At 35.8% G+C, this 18,758-nt stretch overlaps 1 protein-coding gene across 2 annotated transcripts in view; it reads right to left on the minus strand.

Annotated features, from left to right (window-relative positions):
* VIRMA (vir like m6A methyltransferase associated) overlaps positions 1-18,758 on the minus strand; it is a 58,700-nt gene that overhangs the window by 26,643 nt on the left and 13,299 nt on the right. For both annotated transcript variants that reach the window (XM_025433472.3, XM_025433471.3), the window contains exons 3-11: positions 18,343-18,429; positions 17,212-17,260; positions 15,350-15,518; positions 13,074-13,196; positions 11,432-11,704; positions 8,399-9,539; positions 6,322-6,813; positions 5,156-5,310; positions 2,244-2,326 (exon numbers count right to left, since the gene is read on the minus strand). In XM_025433472.3, the coding sequence (XP_025289257.1) occupies positions 2,244-2,326; positions 5,156-5,310; positions 6,322-6,813; positions 8,399-9,539; positions 11,432-11,704; positions 13,074-13,196; positions 15,350-15,518; positions 17,212-17,260; positions 18,343-18,429 (2,572 nt within the window). The remainder of the gene's footprint in view (positions 1-2,243; positions 2,327-5,155; positions 5,311-6,321; positions 6,814-8,398; positions 9,540-11,431; positions 11,705-13,073; positions 13,197-15,349; positions 15,519-17,211; positions 17,261-18,342; positions 18,430-18,758) is intronic.

Here is an 18,758-nt window from a genome sequence, read left to right on the forward strand (position 1 = left end):
GGAAGCAACACTACATAACATATACTTCAATGCAGATACCACAGGAATCCAGTAGGGCATGGCTAAACGAAAAAGAAATATGGTTGCCTATGTCCTTAGCACCTCCCCATGCTGTTTCCTAACAGCAAATAGTTAACATTTCTTTGTTTTTATAGTTTCCACAGAGTACAGATGGTTTTGAAAAAACTCTGAAGAAGTAACATTTTAAAATGTTACTATTTTATCTTCTAAACATCAGAGGAGAAACTTAAAAATAAGGAAATTCCTTTCCCTTATACAGTTCTTCTCATTTCTTCCTTGCTGCCTTTCCACAATAATTCCATTGCCTACATAAGGCAGCATGCAGCCACAAAAAGAAGTTTCAGTCTCAGATAAACTGTTTTTGGTATACCTTGGAATGAAAGTCACTTATTATTAACTATAATTAATGGATAAGGATCTACATAAAAATCAAAATTATTTTTATTATGGCATATAATTTAAATTTCTAGAGCTAAATTTTTTATTGATTAAAAGCTTTTACCCAAGCACCTAATGTTTATTGGACACCTTATACATTCTCCTGACCATGAACAAGTACCCTGAACACACAACTAAATTTACAGGACCTATTGTACTTCTGCCAAATAAAAGACTGAATATAATGAAAAGCTCCAGATGACATCTGAGGCACAAAGTAAGGAACACAGAAGAATATGATGGCACCACATGAGGTAAAAGTACTCTTAGGAAAGATGGAGTAAAAAGAGAAGATAAGGGCAGACAAGTCAGTAAAGAAAAATCTAAAGCAGATAAACCCAAAGAGTACTTGGCTGCTCTATCAAAAAAGCAACAAGATTAGAAATACATGTATATTATTTTAATAAAATACATTTCAACTGTAAAGCCAAGATGTTTTACACACACACACACACACACACACACGCACACACACACAGAGTTCATCTGTTAAATGAAAGAGGAAGTAATTTAAGGTCCAATTCTGTCCCTCAAACTAAAAATTTTTTATGCACCTATGACCACCTTTAGTCCTTCTTCCTATGCTATACTAACTTTTAAAACTAATTAACAATGCAATTTTTTAATGAATTTTTAAATTACTAATCACTTAAATTGTACATGAATTTTTCAAATGTACTCTTATGATATATGATTTTCAATTTTTATGAATATTTTTTTAAAGATTTTATTCACTCATTCATTGGAGACACAGAGAGAGAGGCAGAGACACAGGCAAAGGGAGAAGCAGGCTCCAGGCAGGGAGCCAGATGTGGAACTCGTCCCAGGTCTCCAGGATCATGCCCTGGGCTGAAGGTGGCGCTAAACCTCTGAGCCACCCAGGCTGCCCTTTATGAATATTTTATTTGCAGATGTGACCATCCCAAATTAACAAATTTAGAACTAGGTCCCATTGTAATTATCTGGAATTGACTCAGATTTTCACCTAAAAATTTTGAAGGAAGTTCTTTTTCACCAAAGCTTAACTCAAACAATTATGTTAAATTATCAGGGCATTTAACTTTAAAATGCTGTTGTAAGTATCGTCAAAATGGTAGGAGTTACTACTCCAATTTGAGGGGAAAAAAAAGAACGGAATCTGAGTGGAAAGTAGTACAGTATACAGGATGCGTTCAAGTGCATTCACACACACACGCATATACACACACACATGCCAGCACACACCCATCTACATACACATACCAATCTGTACCATAAAGTCTAGCAAATCAATCAAGTACACTTAACATTACTGCATTATCTATATAAATGATTTAATGCAATATTGCTATATACTACGATATAGTTCCATAAAATGAAGGCACTTTTAGGGGCAGGCACCTGGGTGGCTCACTTGGTTAAGCAACTGACTCTTGGGGTACCTGGATGGTGTCAGCCTTTGGCTCAGGTTGTGATCCTGGATTCTGGGATCAAGTCCAGAGTCAGGCTCCCCATAGGGAGCCTGCCCCTCCCTCTGCCTCTGTGTGTCTCTGCCTCTCTTGGTCTCTCATGAATAAATAAATAAAATCTTAAAAAAAAAAAAAAAAAAGCAACTAACTCTTGGTTTCAGCTCAGGTCATGACCTCAGGTTTGTGAGATGGAAGTCCCTGTCAGGCTCCCTGCTCAGTGGGGAGTCCGCTTCTCTCCTCTTCCCTCCCCCTGCTCATGTGTGCTTTCTCTCTACAATAAAACAAATAAATCATCTTAAAAAAAAAAAAATCAAGGTACTTTTAGGTTTTACTTACCTGTTTAACATATTCAATTAGGTTTGGGATGCAGTTAATTTCAAATCTAAGGTTTTTCAAAGGTTCAAGCCACTTGCCAAGTTCTTAAAAACAAAAAGGTCATTCATAATATAATATTTTAAAATAAAAGTTTTTATAACAAAGGAGGTAAAGGTGTTCTTTTCTAAAGAAGAATATTATTAGATTCACATTGATTTCAATAATCTAAACTTCATACAGGGATAAACTTAAGTCTAATTCTCTAAACAAGCTTTAACATGAAATGTAAATAGGCTACTACTATACAGGTTTAGAAATAAGAAGTGACCATTATTTTTACTTACTTGGTTTCTGAAAACTTAAAGTGTTTACATACTTAACCAGGACCATCAACTCGCAACATTAAAAAAAAAAATTTATAAATTGACTGCTTATAAACTAACATGATAAAATAGTATTTATTTACCTAATGCTACTGCCCCCTCCCACACCCCTCAAAAAGCATGCACAAAATGTATTCATTTTTAATAGGATCAATCCCATGAGAGGGACATTTGCTGAGTGACATTTCTCTTAACATTATTGTTAAATTTTGCCTATTTCCTAATTTGCCTTTACAAAATTAAAAGTGATCACTATCATGCCAAAATTTTCCTTATAAAACAATTACAAATGAAATTTACCGTTTACCACACTGAATTCAAACTCTGCTAGAAAAAATGAACAAACAAAAAAGCAGACACAAATCCATAAATATATAGAGAATTGATGGTTTCCAGAGGGGAGAGGTATGGAAGGATGAGCAAAATGGGTGAAGGGGAGGTGAAGGTAAAGGCTTCCAATTATAGAATGAACAGGTCACAGGGATGAAAAGTACAGCATAAATATATAATCAATGGTATAATAACATTGTACGGTGACTCAGTAGCTGTGCTTGTGGTGAGTATAGCATAGCTGTACAGAATTGTGGAATCATTATGTTGTACGTATAAAGTTGAGGAATCACTATGTTGTTGTACAACTGAAACTAATGTACACTGTATGTCAACTATACTTAAAAAAAAAAAAAAAACTGGGTAGAATAACAAGGAAAAAAATCTCCTAGAAGCTATGCTAAAACACCCATAATTTACCACTAAAACTATCTTAGAACTATTTTAGAAAAACATTCTAATGTAAAAAGTGATATGCCAGCTCTAGACACTTTACAAGAATAATTAAAGGAAATTGAAAATAATAGTCATGTCTCTCCTTGGTGCTAGACTTCTCCATGAAGATTACACCTATGTACATCTGAGTATTTTTCCTATGCATTTTTATTTATTTATATTTTTTAAGATTTATTTATTTATTCATGATAGACATGAATATAAGAGACAGAGAGAGAGACACAGAGAGACAGAGACAGAGAGAGAGAGGCAGAGACACAGGCAGAGGGAGAAGCAGGCTCCATGCAGGGAGCCCATGCGGGACTCGATCCTGGGACTCCAGGATCACGCCCTGCGCCGAAGGCAGGGGCTAAACCGCTGAGCCACCCAGGGATCCCCTCCTATGCATTTTTAAATTAACTCTTTCATATATACAGAATATATTGCTAAGTTAAAGGTATAAAGAATAAAACAAATATGTGTACCCATCACCCAGAATAAGTAGTAAAGTATTAATAATACTTCACTACACTACAGAGAAAAAACACAATAGCACACTACAGGAAAAAAACTTATTTCCTCTATGGGAAGTTGAGTTTCCTAACTCATACTTTTACTGGTGGTATCACACATAAAATTGAAGATTAAAAAGGAAAATGTCAGGGGCACCTGGGTGGCTCAGTCAGTTAGGCATCTGACTCTTGATTTCAGCTAAGGTCATGGTCTCAGGGTTGTGAGATCAAGTCCCTTGTTGGGCTCTGTGCTCAGTGCAGAGTCTGCTTAAGATTCTCTCCCTCTTCCTCTGTCCCACCCCCCTCTGCTTATGTGTTTTCTCTCTCTTTCTCTCTCTCAAAAACATAAAAGGAAAAAAAAAAAAGTCACATGCTATTTATAATATTTACTCAACATTATCAAATTTTCTACTTGGTAAGATCAGAAAGCCAGAAACCAAAACAAAATTTTAAAAATTGTGTCTAAAAAATAATAATAATAAAATAAATAAAAATAAAAATTGTGTTTAGATACTTTCAATTTTTTAGAACTGTCCACAGTTTCCATAAGCCTCATTCAACACAGATTTATATACTTTAGAAAATAATGTTCATATTCACTATCCTTCACTGTTGAGGATAGCACATGTGTGTTTATCAATGACAAATGGATTTCTAAGTTGTACTTAGAACAGTATTATACTTAGAAATATATACAGAAAACACACACATACACAAACTATACACAAAATTGAACTTTTCAAGGGGTGCCTGGGTGGCTCAGTCAGTTAAACATCTGACTCTTGTTCTCAGCTCAGGTTTTGTCTCAGGGTCGTGAGTTCAAGCCGTACACTGGGCTCCATGCTGGGCATGGATGCTATTTTAAAAAAAGAAAAAGAGTTCAGGGTGCCTGGCTGCCTCATTTGGTGGAGCATGTGACTCCTCATCTCAGGGCTGTAAGTTTGAGCCCCACATGGGTATAGAGATAATTTAAAAATAATTTTTAAATCTTAAAAAAAAACCTGAACATTTGAGTTCACCTTTAAGCTACTTCCATTTTGATTAGGAACTTCAACTACCAATTACCATGATCTTCCTAGAAAAGGTACTTGTGATAATTTCCTAAAAATCTTTTTAAGAATATCATATAAAATACTTTCATAAAGGGTACTTTCAAGAAGTAACAGAGTATTGCTGTGTATATTATTAAAACATGATAAAGTACCAATTACAGATATTCAAAGGCTTTTTCCTTCACATATCATAAATGCTTAAATAACTTCAAGTACCATACCTTGCAATTTAGCATTATTTTCATCTGCTTTACAAAGCTTCAAGAGAGATGCTGCATGCTGTTCTAGCATTTGGACATCACTGGAAGACTGAACCACCACCAAAATAAGTATGCATGCATAATTATAAGCTACTGACTTCTTAGACTTGGAATCACTGAAACAAAATAAGGTTTTAAAGTTTTTGGTATGAAAACAATTTTTCCAGGAACAATTTTAAACATTTTTTTCTATTTGGTTTTAAAGAGACCAAGGAATTTTACAACAAAACATGACTAACTTCCTGAAGACAAGAAAGCAGATTTTAAAGTTCACCTCCAATTCACTGAAAGTACTACTTAAAAGTATATAAACAAAGCATATGCATCACAATGGGAAGTGAAAATCTATTAAATAAGATCAGAAGAACAATGAAGTATCATGAAGTCAGCATGAAAGATTCAAAAGTATACTTCAATGGTCTCCTTTAAAAAAATGTTTGTTCACTCTGGAATAAGCATGATGAATCAATCTACTGCCATCGTCTCTCAGTCTTTTACTGTAAAACTGCTGAGGTAGAGCTACATATGGAAGCCACTGTTGTTTGCCTTTCCTAGTCCCCCCAAAAAGACCTGTCACTCAAGGAGTTATATCAAGACCCTGTTGTGAGGCCAATTACCTGGATGTCACTGCTTTGTATGACATGAGCCAGGAGGGGTATGTTTCTCTCCTCAGACACTAAACTCAATCCTCTACCCTCCCTGGCCCCATTCAAAGTACTTCTGAAACCAGAGCACCATAGTTTAAAGGCAAGGGAAGGCATAGTTTAAAGGGAAGGCATAGTTTAAAGGGAAAATTCAAGACAGCAAAACAATCCTCATTTCTCTGCAAGTATATATTCTGGTGCCTTACAACTCCCCTACACATATGTTAGCAAGAGTACTATAGTCGCAATCTTGTCAACACCAAGGGGAAACTGGAAGAAGCTGCTAAAAGACCCATTTTGTTGCTTTACAGACACACCCTACATTTTAGAATTTCTATCATTCTAATCCTTAACAAATTATGTATTACGTCAAAAAATAATTATAGTTTTTACGTTCAGAGCAATGCCTTCTTTTAAGAAACTAGCCCTTTACTCATGTAGTTTTCCAGTACAATAGAAAATTCAATATAAAAAGAAAATTACCCTAAGGCTTCTTTGGAATAGTACTCCATTAGAGTAATAAGACTTTGGAGATTTTTCTCAAGACTGAAAACATGGCCAACAGCTGATCTTCCCACAGGATTAAAAGTAATCAAATAAAGATTGTGAAGGGTTCCCAAAAGATCTGAATGGTCAGTTTCTTCACTGGCTGTGCAACGCTGAAAATGGCTGAACAGTTCTGTAATACACTGCAACGTCTGTGTTGAGTCCTGTAGCCACAAGGCAAATGCATCATCAATAACACCATCAGATTGAAGACCTTCCTCTTCATCTTGATCATAAAGGTGACACAGAGCTCGGATCAACAAATTTGTTGCTTCATATTCCGACATAAAAAAAAGAAGACCTTTTTGTGACTGTGCAAGAAACTTTAAAACATCTTTTGTGGCTTGCAGCACACCAGGGTGGGCACTTGTTACTGGAATTGATAGAAGCAAGGTAACCAACTCCAAGAAGTGATGACTATGAAGATACCTGTAGAAAATTTAATTACATACATGAAGTCAGTGCAAAACATTCTTCATTTATGCTCTTCTCTCCACTGGGTCACATAAAAGTGAAAGTTATGTAAGGCTTTTTTCTAGCTAACATTCAACGGATGCTGGACATATAACTGTTGACAAGTCTTCTCTTTCCAGAATCAACCTTGACTTTAAATTCTGGGCTTTCTTTCCAGACCACTTATCAAATGATCCTTTTTCACCATGGTCCTACTCCACACCTGGTATACCACTATAACTGATTTAGTGTATGTACAAAAAATATAGTACATATACTATAAAAATATGTAGCTTATTTATATTCACTACAGGTAGTATATCTGAATTAGTTTTTCTAGAGAAAACAAATTCAAATTATCAATTTTTAGTATTTCAGAGTTAGTATTACCATACATAGCACTTTTATCAAACCCAAGAACCACTTTTTTTAGCATACATAGTTTTAGAAGAAAAAAGTATGAACTTACTCAAGATCCCAAAACAGACACAAATGCTACTGATAAGAGTATTTTCACTGTCCTAAAAATATTGTGCTCCACGTATTCATTCTTCTCCCTTACCCTAACCCCTGACAATCACTGATCTTTTTACTATCTCCATACTTTTGCCTTTTTCAGAATGTCCTATATCTGGAATTATATAGTATATAACTGCCTGTCATATTACTCCTTAAACTCAGGTTTCTATTTTAGGATAATAAACACCTCCAGTAACTTCTTGACTGTGAAGGCAAACAGAACCCTCAAGAAGCCAAAACCCCAGAAGTACTAGGTATAAGAGCTTCTTTAACCACTTTGTGGAATATTCAGAAAATAGTTAACACTGCATGCCTCAAACTACTTACTCTTAAGAACACCTTCTTACATGGTGGGCCTTTGGTTAGCCTCTGGGAACTTGGGATTCGGGAGGGGTTCCCATCACCCAACTGATAAGAATGCTCACTGTGCCTCAAAAGTGTCTATGAAAACAAAACACTGAATACCTGCTTTCCTTCTGGGAGGCTGGGATTTTGTTACACAGTAGATATTGGGGGCCTATTGGCTATCCTCCAAGAAGAAGCTTGGATGTTGAGATTCTAATGAGCTTCCTCAGTATGCAACATTTCACACACATTGTCACAATTTGTCGCAATTTCTCCCAAAACTGGGGGAATTAGGCAGGTCCTATAGGACTCCATTGGAAAAGGACTCTGGAAGCCTCTAACTGGCTTCCTCAGGTTTCTCCCCATGTACCCTTTTCCTTTGCTGATCGTGCCTAGTATCCTTTTGCTGTAATAAATCATAGTTGTGAGTTCAGTACTGAGTCCTGTAAATCCCGCTGGCAAATCCTAAGAGTGATCTTGGATGCCTACATAGGTGACATCAGAACCTTACCATCACTTAAAATATAGTTTTCCCACACTAGTATATTTCTCAGTTTCACTATCTATTCTGAAATACAGAGTATCCTTACACAGATATGCATTACTTACAGACAAATTTAAAGAAACAAAATCAACCACATAAAACTGCCTGTGGTGATCTGTGAAATATTATTTTCCCAAACCAAAAATGTCTTACCTAAAGAGAACAGGGTATGGATCATCCCTTTCTGGAGGTCCAGTAATACGTGCCATCGTTGGGAAAGACTTAACAGGTGGCTGGATCATTGTGTGAGGCGCGGTTTCCATTAAATGGAAAACTTCTTCTAGGAGATTAATAAGCTTTTCTATTTCCCCTTCACTTATATTTGAAGATTCCAAAAGATCCATATCCATTGAAGTGTCTACCTCATTTTCATATTCTGGGTTTGTTCTCTCAAGTCCAGTATCTGTGTCATGATCAGGTTCACTATGGTTAGGAACAGATGAAGTCTTCTCTGCTAAATGGTCACCAAGTCTTTTAATCTCTGACAAGATTTCATAGAAATGGCACTTCTGAAGAATAGCTGAACCAGCAGTGACAACTCTCACAGTCTGATCTAAAAGTATCAGCTCCAGAAGTTTCTGATAGCCACTTTTTTCATTCTGCCTACCTCTTAAAAAAGCTTCCATTCCTTCTGTCATACTAATGACACTGTCCAAAGCTTTAAAAGCATTTAACTTAAGGGAAGATGAGACATGATCTGCAAACAGGAGCTCAAATAACCCATTGATTACTCCTGCTTGTAGCAATCCCATGACTCCTTGAGCCCCACATTCTGCTAGGGAGGACACTAATTTGGTCCCAGCTTTGAGTTGTCGGACATTTAAGGCAATGGGTTGGCGAAGAGCTACTTGTAAATTTAAAGCTTGCATGGTCCAGTCTACCAACTGGCCAAGAGAGTCTTGTTTTGTGTTTTTCAACTGCAAATAACTTAATCCTTTTATTATTAAACTTGGAATTTCTTCTAAAGCTGTTACCCATTTTGCACCTCTATCTTCCCGATACAAATCTAACAGCTCAGTTAACTTCACTGAGGCTTCTACTGCCCCTGAATTTTCTTTATCTGGACCTTGATCCTTCATTCTACTGATTTCAATTTCAAAAGTAGTCTTGTAAGGACAGCTGAAGTATAAGAGTGGTACAAGCTCCCTGTCGTATGGATCATATGTCATAGGAGGAACTGAAGCTAAGTCTTCAGGAGTGTATTCAACATCAAAGTTCGGATACTTAAAGGTTTCACGTTCCAAGTCAGCAATTCCATCTTCATCACTGGAAATTTGTTCATAACCATCATCCCCTGAAAATCAGTTTGAATAATAATTATTTATTACATCACTGTTGTTTAATGCAAAAAAATCCAGCTAATCAAAAAAATATTTTATTTAGTATGGCAAAAAAATAAAAGCTGATGACTTCTCAACAAAATTAACTCCCACCCGAACATCTTATCAACAATTACCAACATTTTATAAGTTCTAATAGATTAATGAGAAACTTCATAAGCAAGGTCTTCTATCTGTTCAACTTTACAACTAACTCTGCTACCAATATCTTTTCCTCCAGAAATAAAATTTAAAATATCTTAAAGTAACAAAAATACCTCTCTCAAAAAGGAAGTCAACCTTACCCTCACAAAAGAGCATTTTTAAGTATTTTTAAGATACAAAAAAAATTGATGAACAAAGATTAAATTGAATAATGCCATAATCAAAAAACTAAACCAAATATTTTCAGTGAAAACATTTTAAGTTCTTTTATAACATTAATTTCATATTCCTGAATTTTTATTTCTCTTCACTTATCTATTGTATAGTTTCCTAGGTCTGTATTTTATTTTTATGGAAAAGTTGCTCACCTAAAATGCTTAGCTGGGCCAAAGCAAAGCTTTCTTATCATGATACATGAGCAACTTTCTCCTCTATTTCAAAAAAAAAAAAAAACAAGATTAGAGACAAAACCTGGTTTTACTTTTTAACACTGCTATTACCTGGCTGTGGGAAAATTGGTATGAGTAATAACAGTCTACATAAGAAAGGGAAATGTTTCTAGAGTATTCCTCCAGCATCAGCCATCTTTTAACATTCTTTCGCTCAAAACAAGTTGGCCTTAGCCATATACTCATATCTGAAAAGGTAAGGGCCTCCAAAGACCTGACTCTGGGATAAGCCAGATATCTTCTATTAAAAATCAAATTGACCAGCCTCTCTCTCTCTCCTTCTCTACAAAAAAGATTAAGAAAACAGCCTGCCTGAAATCTAACTACTACTTGCCAAATACAATAAATATAAAAAGTATTATTTGCTAATCTGGGAATAGGGGAAGCTAAAAAGTATCACTCAATAACCTAATTATTTGTATTCTGTAAAAGGGGCCCTATGATACCAAAATGACCCTTACTCTCATGTAGAATCATCCTCACTCTCGCTATTTTAGAAAAAATAAGGCAGTTTATCTGTCATTTTACATAAATGCTTTAACATTACATGCTATTTCTTAATTGCAAATTAAGAAATATTTTTAAAAACAAATTAATAAGAGTCTTGAGATCTCTTGTTGCTTTCAAAGGAAAAATAAAGCCTAATCAAAAGTCTCCATCATGTTGTCATACAACCCTGTATAATTGAGATTTTTTCCCCTGAATTTCTAAAAATGTAGCATTTTGTTAAAATATCTAACTGGCAGATATCTTCAGGAATTCCATCTAGCTTACGACACCACTCCTTACTCTGAAAACAGCCCACCAAATCTTTAATCATCTGGTATTTGCTACAAGATCTTGTTTCCCTGGCCAAAGCTGACAGTACCAAGGGGCAACTGATATTGTAGCAACCAATCTCTCTCCCATGAAAATGCAAATAAGAGCCAGATAGTTTAGGCTAGTTGGTAAAAAAAAGATTAAACCTGTGGGGTGAACAGAGAAACAACAGTTAGCTGATAGAGAGAAAATAAAGTAAAACATAAAGCAAACAAAAAACGGAATCCCAGAGGCACCCAGGTGGATCAGTCAGTTAAGCGTCTGCCTTCAGTCAGGTCGTGATCCCAGGGTCCTGGGATTGAGCGCTGCATCAGGCTCCCACAGGGAGCCTGCTTCCCCTTCCGCCTGTGTCTCTGCCTCTCTGTGTCTCTCATGAGACAGAGACATAAATAAATAAAATCTTAAAAAAAAAAGTCCTAATAAATATAACTCACCTTCACCTTCTTCATCCTCTTCACCTTCTTCCTCTTCATCATCTTCTTCCTCCTCAGGGATACTATCTACTGTATGGCGATCATCCTCATCCTCATCCTCCTCTTCCTCTACGTCCACATCATCTTCATCATCTTCTCCTTCTTCTTGCTGTTCCTCTTCTACTTCTCCTTCATCAGAATACTGCCCTTCCTGGGGAACAGAATTCCGATCAGGAGAAATGGGTTCAAAGTAATCTTCTCTGTGAGAAGCATCCTCTTCTTTATCACCAGACACTGAAAAATTGAGTTAAAACACAGATTATTTTAATGGTTTAAGCAACAGGAGTTAGCAGGACCGGATACTGCAACTACTTAATGACATTTTGGATGACTGAGCTCATAAATACCCTTTTTAAAAAACGGTAGAATTACTTGTTTTTAAAAATATTAAGAATCTAGGGGTGCCGGGGTGGCTCAGCTGGTTGGGCATCTGCCTTTAGCTCACATCATGATCCCAGGGTCCTGGGATCAAGCCCCACACCAAACTCCCTTCCCAGTGGAGTGTCAGCTTCTCCCTCAACCTCTGTTCCTCCTGCTGCTTGTGCTTGCTCTTGTTCACTAAGAGATAAATGAAAAATCTTAAAAAAAAAAAAATATTAAGAGTATATATTGCCTAAGTTTATACAGTGAGAATTAATAAAGTACACTTTTTTTTTTTTTTTTTTTAAGTACACTATTTTTTTTTAAAGATTTTTATTTAGGGGCACCTGGGTGGCTCAGTGGTAAAGCATCTGCCTTTGGCTCAGGTCATGATCCCGGGTCTTGGGATCAGGTCCCACATCAGGCTCCATGCAGGGAGCCTGCTTCTCCCTCTGCCTATGTCTCTGTCTCTCTCTGTGTCTCTCAGGAATAAAGAAATAAAATCTTAAAAAAAAAAAAGATTTTATTTCTTTATTCCTGAGAAACACAAAGAGAGAGAGAGAGAGAGAGAGAGAGGCACAGACACAGGAAGAAGCAGGCTCCATTCCATGCAGGGAGCCTGACGTGGGAATCAATCCCGGGTCTCCAGGACCACACCCTGGGCTGAAGGCGCTGCTGAGCCACCCAAGCTGCCCAAAGTACAGTATTTTATGTTTAACACCACAAACTAATCCTTTTCTTTTAACCTATTAAGTACACAAGTTATCATCTCTTCCAATATATACTGCTAATTTTTCAACTGGTACTCTTCTGTATACACCACTACAGCACTTTATTTTCTTTTTTTTTTTTTTTTTAATTTTTATTTATTTATGATAGTCACAGAGAGAGAGAGAGAGAGAGAGGCAGAGGGAGAAGCAGGCTCCATGCACCGGGAGCCTGACGTGGGATTCGATCCCGGGTCTCCAGGATCGCGCCCTGGGCCAAAGGCAGGTGCTAAACCGCTACGCCACCCAGGGATCCCAGCACTTTATTTTCAAAGCAATTTTGCTATCACTTCAAATGAATGAACTGATTTTTTTTAAACAAGTTCACCTACCAACAGAAAAACACAAGGACATACTGCACAGGAAGGGGGGGGCATTCATTAAAATCTCATTACCTGTATCTAATTTTTTTCCTTTAATCAAAAAGCACTATAACATTAATTGGGGGAGGGGGGATGGACTGATTTTATTCATACCTGGCAATGGTATGGGATCATCTTCATCATCATCAGGTGGAGGTGGTCCTGGAGGAGTTCTTGGTCCCCTTGGCTGTGGTCTTGGAGGGCTTCCATTAAACTGATCTTCTTTCTCCCCATCAGCTAGTTTTAGTAGAGACAGAAAAAGAACTTTCAAATTACTAAAGTGAAATGAATGCATGACAAAAATGCTGTTATCATTTGAGTTTTTCATCTTCAAAATATGCTGATAAACTTTTCCTTCCTAACATTTAACAAATGTTATTAATTAATTTATATTACAAAAGTTAGAATTTCTGACTTCTCTCACACCAAAATACACCCTTGGGCATTATCACAAAAAAATGAAGACGTATTTCCCTCAGGGAGATGTACACTTAAAGCTATTCCTAACAGTCTTATTTGTAAAAGTCAAAAACTAGAAACTACCAAAGTGTCTTTCAGTGGTTGAACAGTTAAGTAAGCTATGATATAATCATATTAATCTATAAACTATTAACATACACAACAAAGTGGATGAACTTCAAAGAAAATTATGCTGACTGGAAAAAGCCAAACTCAAAATACCTACTGCATGATTCCATTTATGTAACATTCATGAAATAATATAATCATAGAGATGGAGAACAGATTAGTGGCTGCCAAGAGTTAGGGATGTGTGGGATGGGTATAGCTATTGAAAAATAACACCAGGTAATCTTGTATCTTGATTGTAGTGGTGGTTATGAAAGGCTATACATAATATAAAGCTATATACAGCTATAAACACACACATGCACACACACGTTTATGACTGGTGAAATCTGAACAAGCTCTATAAAGAATTTTGTTTTGATATTGTTCTACAGTTGTAAAAGATGTTAATAGTGGGGGAGCCTGGGGAAAGAGTACACAAGACTTCCTCATGCATTTCTTTGCAACTTCCAATGGATCTACAATTATTAAAAAAAAAAAAAAACACCTAAAAACATACATATATATTCACAGACATAAAATACATGAGCGTATGTGTCAATTTTAATACAAGACAGTAAATTTAACAAAAATTCTGAGTAGCCACTATATATGTTAGGCACTGTGACAAGACTAGATCTGATAAGACTAAAAACACAAATGTAAAAAAAAAAAAAACCAGACTCTCAGTCCACAAAGAGCTCAAAGTCTGGTAAAAACAAAAACAAAAACAAAAAAACAAATGATCACAGAAAACAAAAGATTAAAAGAAAAAGAAAAGTGATGGGGGCCTGAGTAGTTCAGTGGGTTGGTGTCCAACTCTTAGTCTCCACTCAGGTAATGGTCTCATGGGTCGTGATATCAAGCCTCCTGTTTTTAAACTCTGTGCTCAGCAGGAGTCCGCTCAGGATTCCCTCTCTCTGCCTCTCCCTCTGCCTCTCTCCCCAAACCTCCCCCACCCCTGCCCTCATCCCATACTCTCACTCTTTCTAAAATAAATGGATAGGGGCACCTGTGTGGCTTAGTGGTTAAGCATCTGCCTTTGGCTCAAGTCATGATCCTGGGGGTCCTGGGATCGAGTCCTGCAGGGAGCCTGCTTCTCCCTCTCCCTATGTCTCTGCCTCTCTCCTCTCTGTGTCTCTCATGACTAAATAAAATCTTTAAAAATATAAAATAAAATAAATAGATAAATCTTTAAAAAAGAAAAAGAGAACTGAAAGATTAACTTTACTGAACAAGTAAGATTTTTTTTTTTTTTGAACAAGTAAGATTTAAGAAAAGAAATGAAAGGGGCCCACTCCTCAATTCCTTTGGAAATAATTTTGATATTAAACTATGAATAACCACTAGATTATATTACATTTACATATTTTAAATTTAAAAACCTCATGTCAATTCAAAAAGCATTCTAGGGAAACTAGAGGAAGAAAATAAAATGTAGGGACGCCTGGGTGGCTCAGCGGTTGAGCATCTGCCTTTGGCTCAGGGTGTGATCCCAGGGTATGGGATTGAGTCCCTCGTCAAGCTCCTTGCAGGGAGCCTGCTTCTTTCTCCCTCTGCCTATGTCTCTGCCTCTCTCTCTCTCTCTCTCTCTCTCTCTCTACATCTCTCATGAATAAATAAATAAAATCTGTGGAAAAAAAAAAAAAAGAAAATGTATCCACGTCAACATAAAAAGAAACACTTATAGGAAAGAACTGGGAGACTGATGATATCTTCCCAAGTTTTAAAAAGATTCAAAAGGTGAAAGAGCTATTTGAATTACCTTTTCCTACTATAGTGAACATAAGCGTTATTGACAAAGACAAATTTAAAATTCTCACCATGTTTTGGATTCCTTTTCAAACTTGGCTGTGGTTGGGGAGGAGGTGGAGGTGGCGGTGGTGGAGGTGGAGAGTCTCTGTCATGACTTATCACTCTATCCACTGATCCGTATATTGCCAGTGTCAGACAATTATACCAGCCTCTTAACACCAAACCATCGGTATTCACCTAATTTGTTGGGGGAAAATATCTTTCAAATTAAAGTTTTAATATGCCAAAAGTAAACTGATATCAACTTACTCTGTGGTTAAACTAAAGTGAAAAGGTCAACTTGGTGGAAATTTACCCAGAAGCATAGATAGCTTTTATATGGCCCTCCAGAATTGCCATACCTAAGCCTGTCTCAACACTACATCTCCCCTGATACCTGATGTCAACCCTGTTCAAAAAGCAAAACCAGATTCCCAATCAAGAGAATAGAAATGAGAACAAAATTACATGGGAGTTACTGCCAACTAATAAATTAAACTCCAATAGGTAAGGAGGTCACGGAGGGCACAAAAGCACAAATTAGGTCCTGTCTGAAGAATTATAAAGTCCATAAAATTGTACAGCATTCTTTTTACATGCCCAACTCATACATGCAGGTGTATTTTATATATCCACATTGTACTTAAAAGCTAAGGGTAACCAGAAGCATTAAACAAAGTGTTTTCACAAAGAAACTTTCTCTTAAAATGATCAAAGACTTTATCAATGCCATTAACCCTCAATATTTTCTTTTGTTTTTCAATACTAATCTACAGTAATTGCCATCCATATTTTTACAATATCTATGAGAGATAGCCAGAGTGAATATCATCCACAGGTAAGAAAATAAGAGTGTCAGTAGAACCTGAACTAGAAACCAAAGCCACTGACTTCTGAGTTCTTTCCACTTTACCATGTTGAGTAAAGATGAAGTAATAAGTAGTAATTGGGCCCCTTCTGAAAGTATAAGGAAGAAGGAAAGAATTTTTTTCCTTGCTAACTCTAGCAAACTCCAGTAAAAGGAAACTGGGGGCCAGAAGAAAGGCTCAAAAAGACTATGCCCATGGATCAACAGATTCTAAACAGAAGCCCCAACGGAAGACAAATGAAGAAACAGAGAAGGTAATTTTTAGTCTAAACAGAATGTAGAAATTAAATATACACTTCTCCACTAAAAATACAATCAAGCTGAGTAGTCCCATATTAGATCACAGTTATTTTTGCATTTCAGATTGCCCAGGAATCAGCTCTTCTAGATGCTTCCAGAATGGCATTTTATAGATCAAGAAAAAAGGACATACTTTTGATATGAAAGGAAGAAATACAAAATACGTATTTGTTAAGAAATCTAAGGCACAGTGGTGTCTAATAACAATTAACTTTCCGGGATCCCTGGGTGGCGCAGCGGTTTGGCGCCTGCCTTTGGCCCAGGGCGCGATCCTGGAGACCCAGGATCGAATCCCACATCAGGCTCCCGGTGCATGGAGCCTGCTTCTCCCTCTGCCTGTGTCTCTGCCTCTCTCTCTCTCTGTGACTATCAAAAATAAATAAAAATTAAAAAAAAAAAAAAATTAACCTTCCTGTCATCCTCTGCACTTGCTTATCTAAAGGAAAAGAAGGAAAAGCACAAATGCTGGCCTCTTCCTGACTTACATTAGATTTAGAGGAAGGAAAAGCTTATGGGTAGACAATAACATTACACTGTCCTTGCTCCATTTTAAAATAGCTTCTAGACACAAGAGGAATCAGAAAAGAAATGATGTTATCCTACAACACAAGAACCAAATAGGCTGATATTCTGCATCACTGGTTTAGTTGGATCAAAACTTTCAATGAAAGTGAAAAAAAAAAAAAAAAAAAAAAAAAAAAACAGTATGAACAAGGTGATTACCTTTGAGTTGGGTCTAAAGATGATAGAAGTATTCTCATCATATTCCAGGCTGCCAAAAGAGTAGGAATAAATATATAGGCTCAAACACTGAACATCACAGTCCATGAAGAAGTCTTTCTTCTAAACTTATAAGTTTTGATAAAACCAAATGCTAGATTATTGGTTTAATAAACCACAAAATGTAGTTTTAATTTATTCCCCCCAAAAGTTATCAATTAAAAGTAGAAAACAAACTCCTTAGACATTTTGATTTAATTGGTTTGGGATGAGCATAGGTATCAGTATTTTTTTTTTTTTTTTTGTATCAGTATTTTTTTAAAAAGCATCCCAGGTTATTCCAATATACAGCTAAAATAGAAACCATTGCATTATAACCTTCCAAATATGTATAATAAAACCAAATAAAATTCTATAATATTAAAAAAAATGAGCTGCTTCAGATCATCTAGGTTCCCTTCATTTTTTAAAAAAAGTTACATTATTAATATAAGTTAATAACTGAGTGAAGGATCAATTAAATAACAAGTGAAATCTAAAAAACTTATTTATGGCAAGGATAGAAATTTTTCCATTTTTAAGCCACCTTTAAATTTTTTACTTTACGAGTTCTAAGTAAACTCATTTAAAGGTCAATTATTTTGTAGATATAAAAACAACTAGGTTTAACGATACCAAAGCATGTATTAGATAACCCAAAATGGGGGTTTCCATTAACAAAATTCTCATTTTATAAAAATATGACTATGGAATTTTAAATTATGCAGTGTGATATAAAAGACACAAATTTTTAGCTCTCAATGTGTTTACTCAGTTTTTTAAAAGAAATTTAATAGCCGTTTCTTCCAAATTGGAAGGTTATTATCAAATAATCGGATATATTTAAGAAATGTATACGACCAATAAAAAGCAAATAAAAGATGGCTAATGTTTCGTACATTTAAAATCTTATTTTATAAAGAAACTCAGCATCTTCCTGGGAGTGTAACATTGCTTTAATAATGCCAATTGACCAAATAAACCCCTGAGTTCTTGGGTCTACAAACAGTTATGTCCTTTTCTTTTATCCAAAGAATAAAAAGGTTTTCTTACTAACTCCTGAGTTTCTGGTGAAATTACCTAGTTGGTACATACCTTCCCAACCTATCGAAAACTGGGGCACTTGGTTTGCTTACATTGTTAAAGAATAAGTCTAACTGAAATGTGTGCGGAGAGGTCTCCCTGTGAATGAAACAAAGTTGAAACGTCAGCCTTTGCAATAATCAGTTCCTAAATTAAAACAAAAGACAAAGTACAAATTTAAAAGCAATTCTGGAATTATCTTAAGATTTAAGTAAAAATATACAGTTAATTGTAATATTTTCTATAATCTTATTCATATTCAATTCTCAAATAGACAACTATTCACTTTGAGTATTATTGAAAATGAAACTTTAATCAAGTATCATTAGCCTGGTACTTGGGCCATTTTAACACACATAAATATTTAAAATTTTTAATGTTATACTATAAAGGCAAATGATACTTAATTGTGATATCTAATTTTATAA

The sequence above is a fragment of the Canis lupus genome, chromosome 29 (assembly GCF_003254725.2).
Source record: "Canis lupus dingo isolate Sandy chromosome 29, ASM325472v2, whole genome shotgun sequence".
Taxonomy (NCBI): Eukaryota; Metazoa; Chordata; class Mammalia; order Carnivora; family Canidae; genus Canis; species Canis lupus.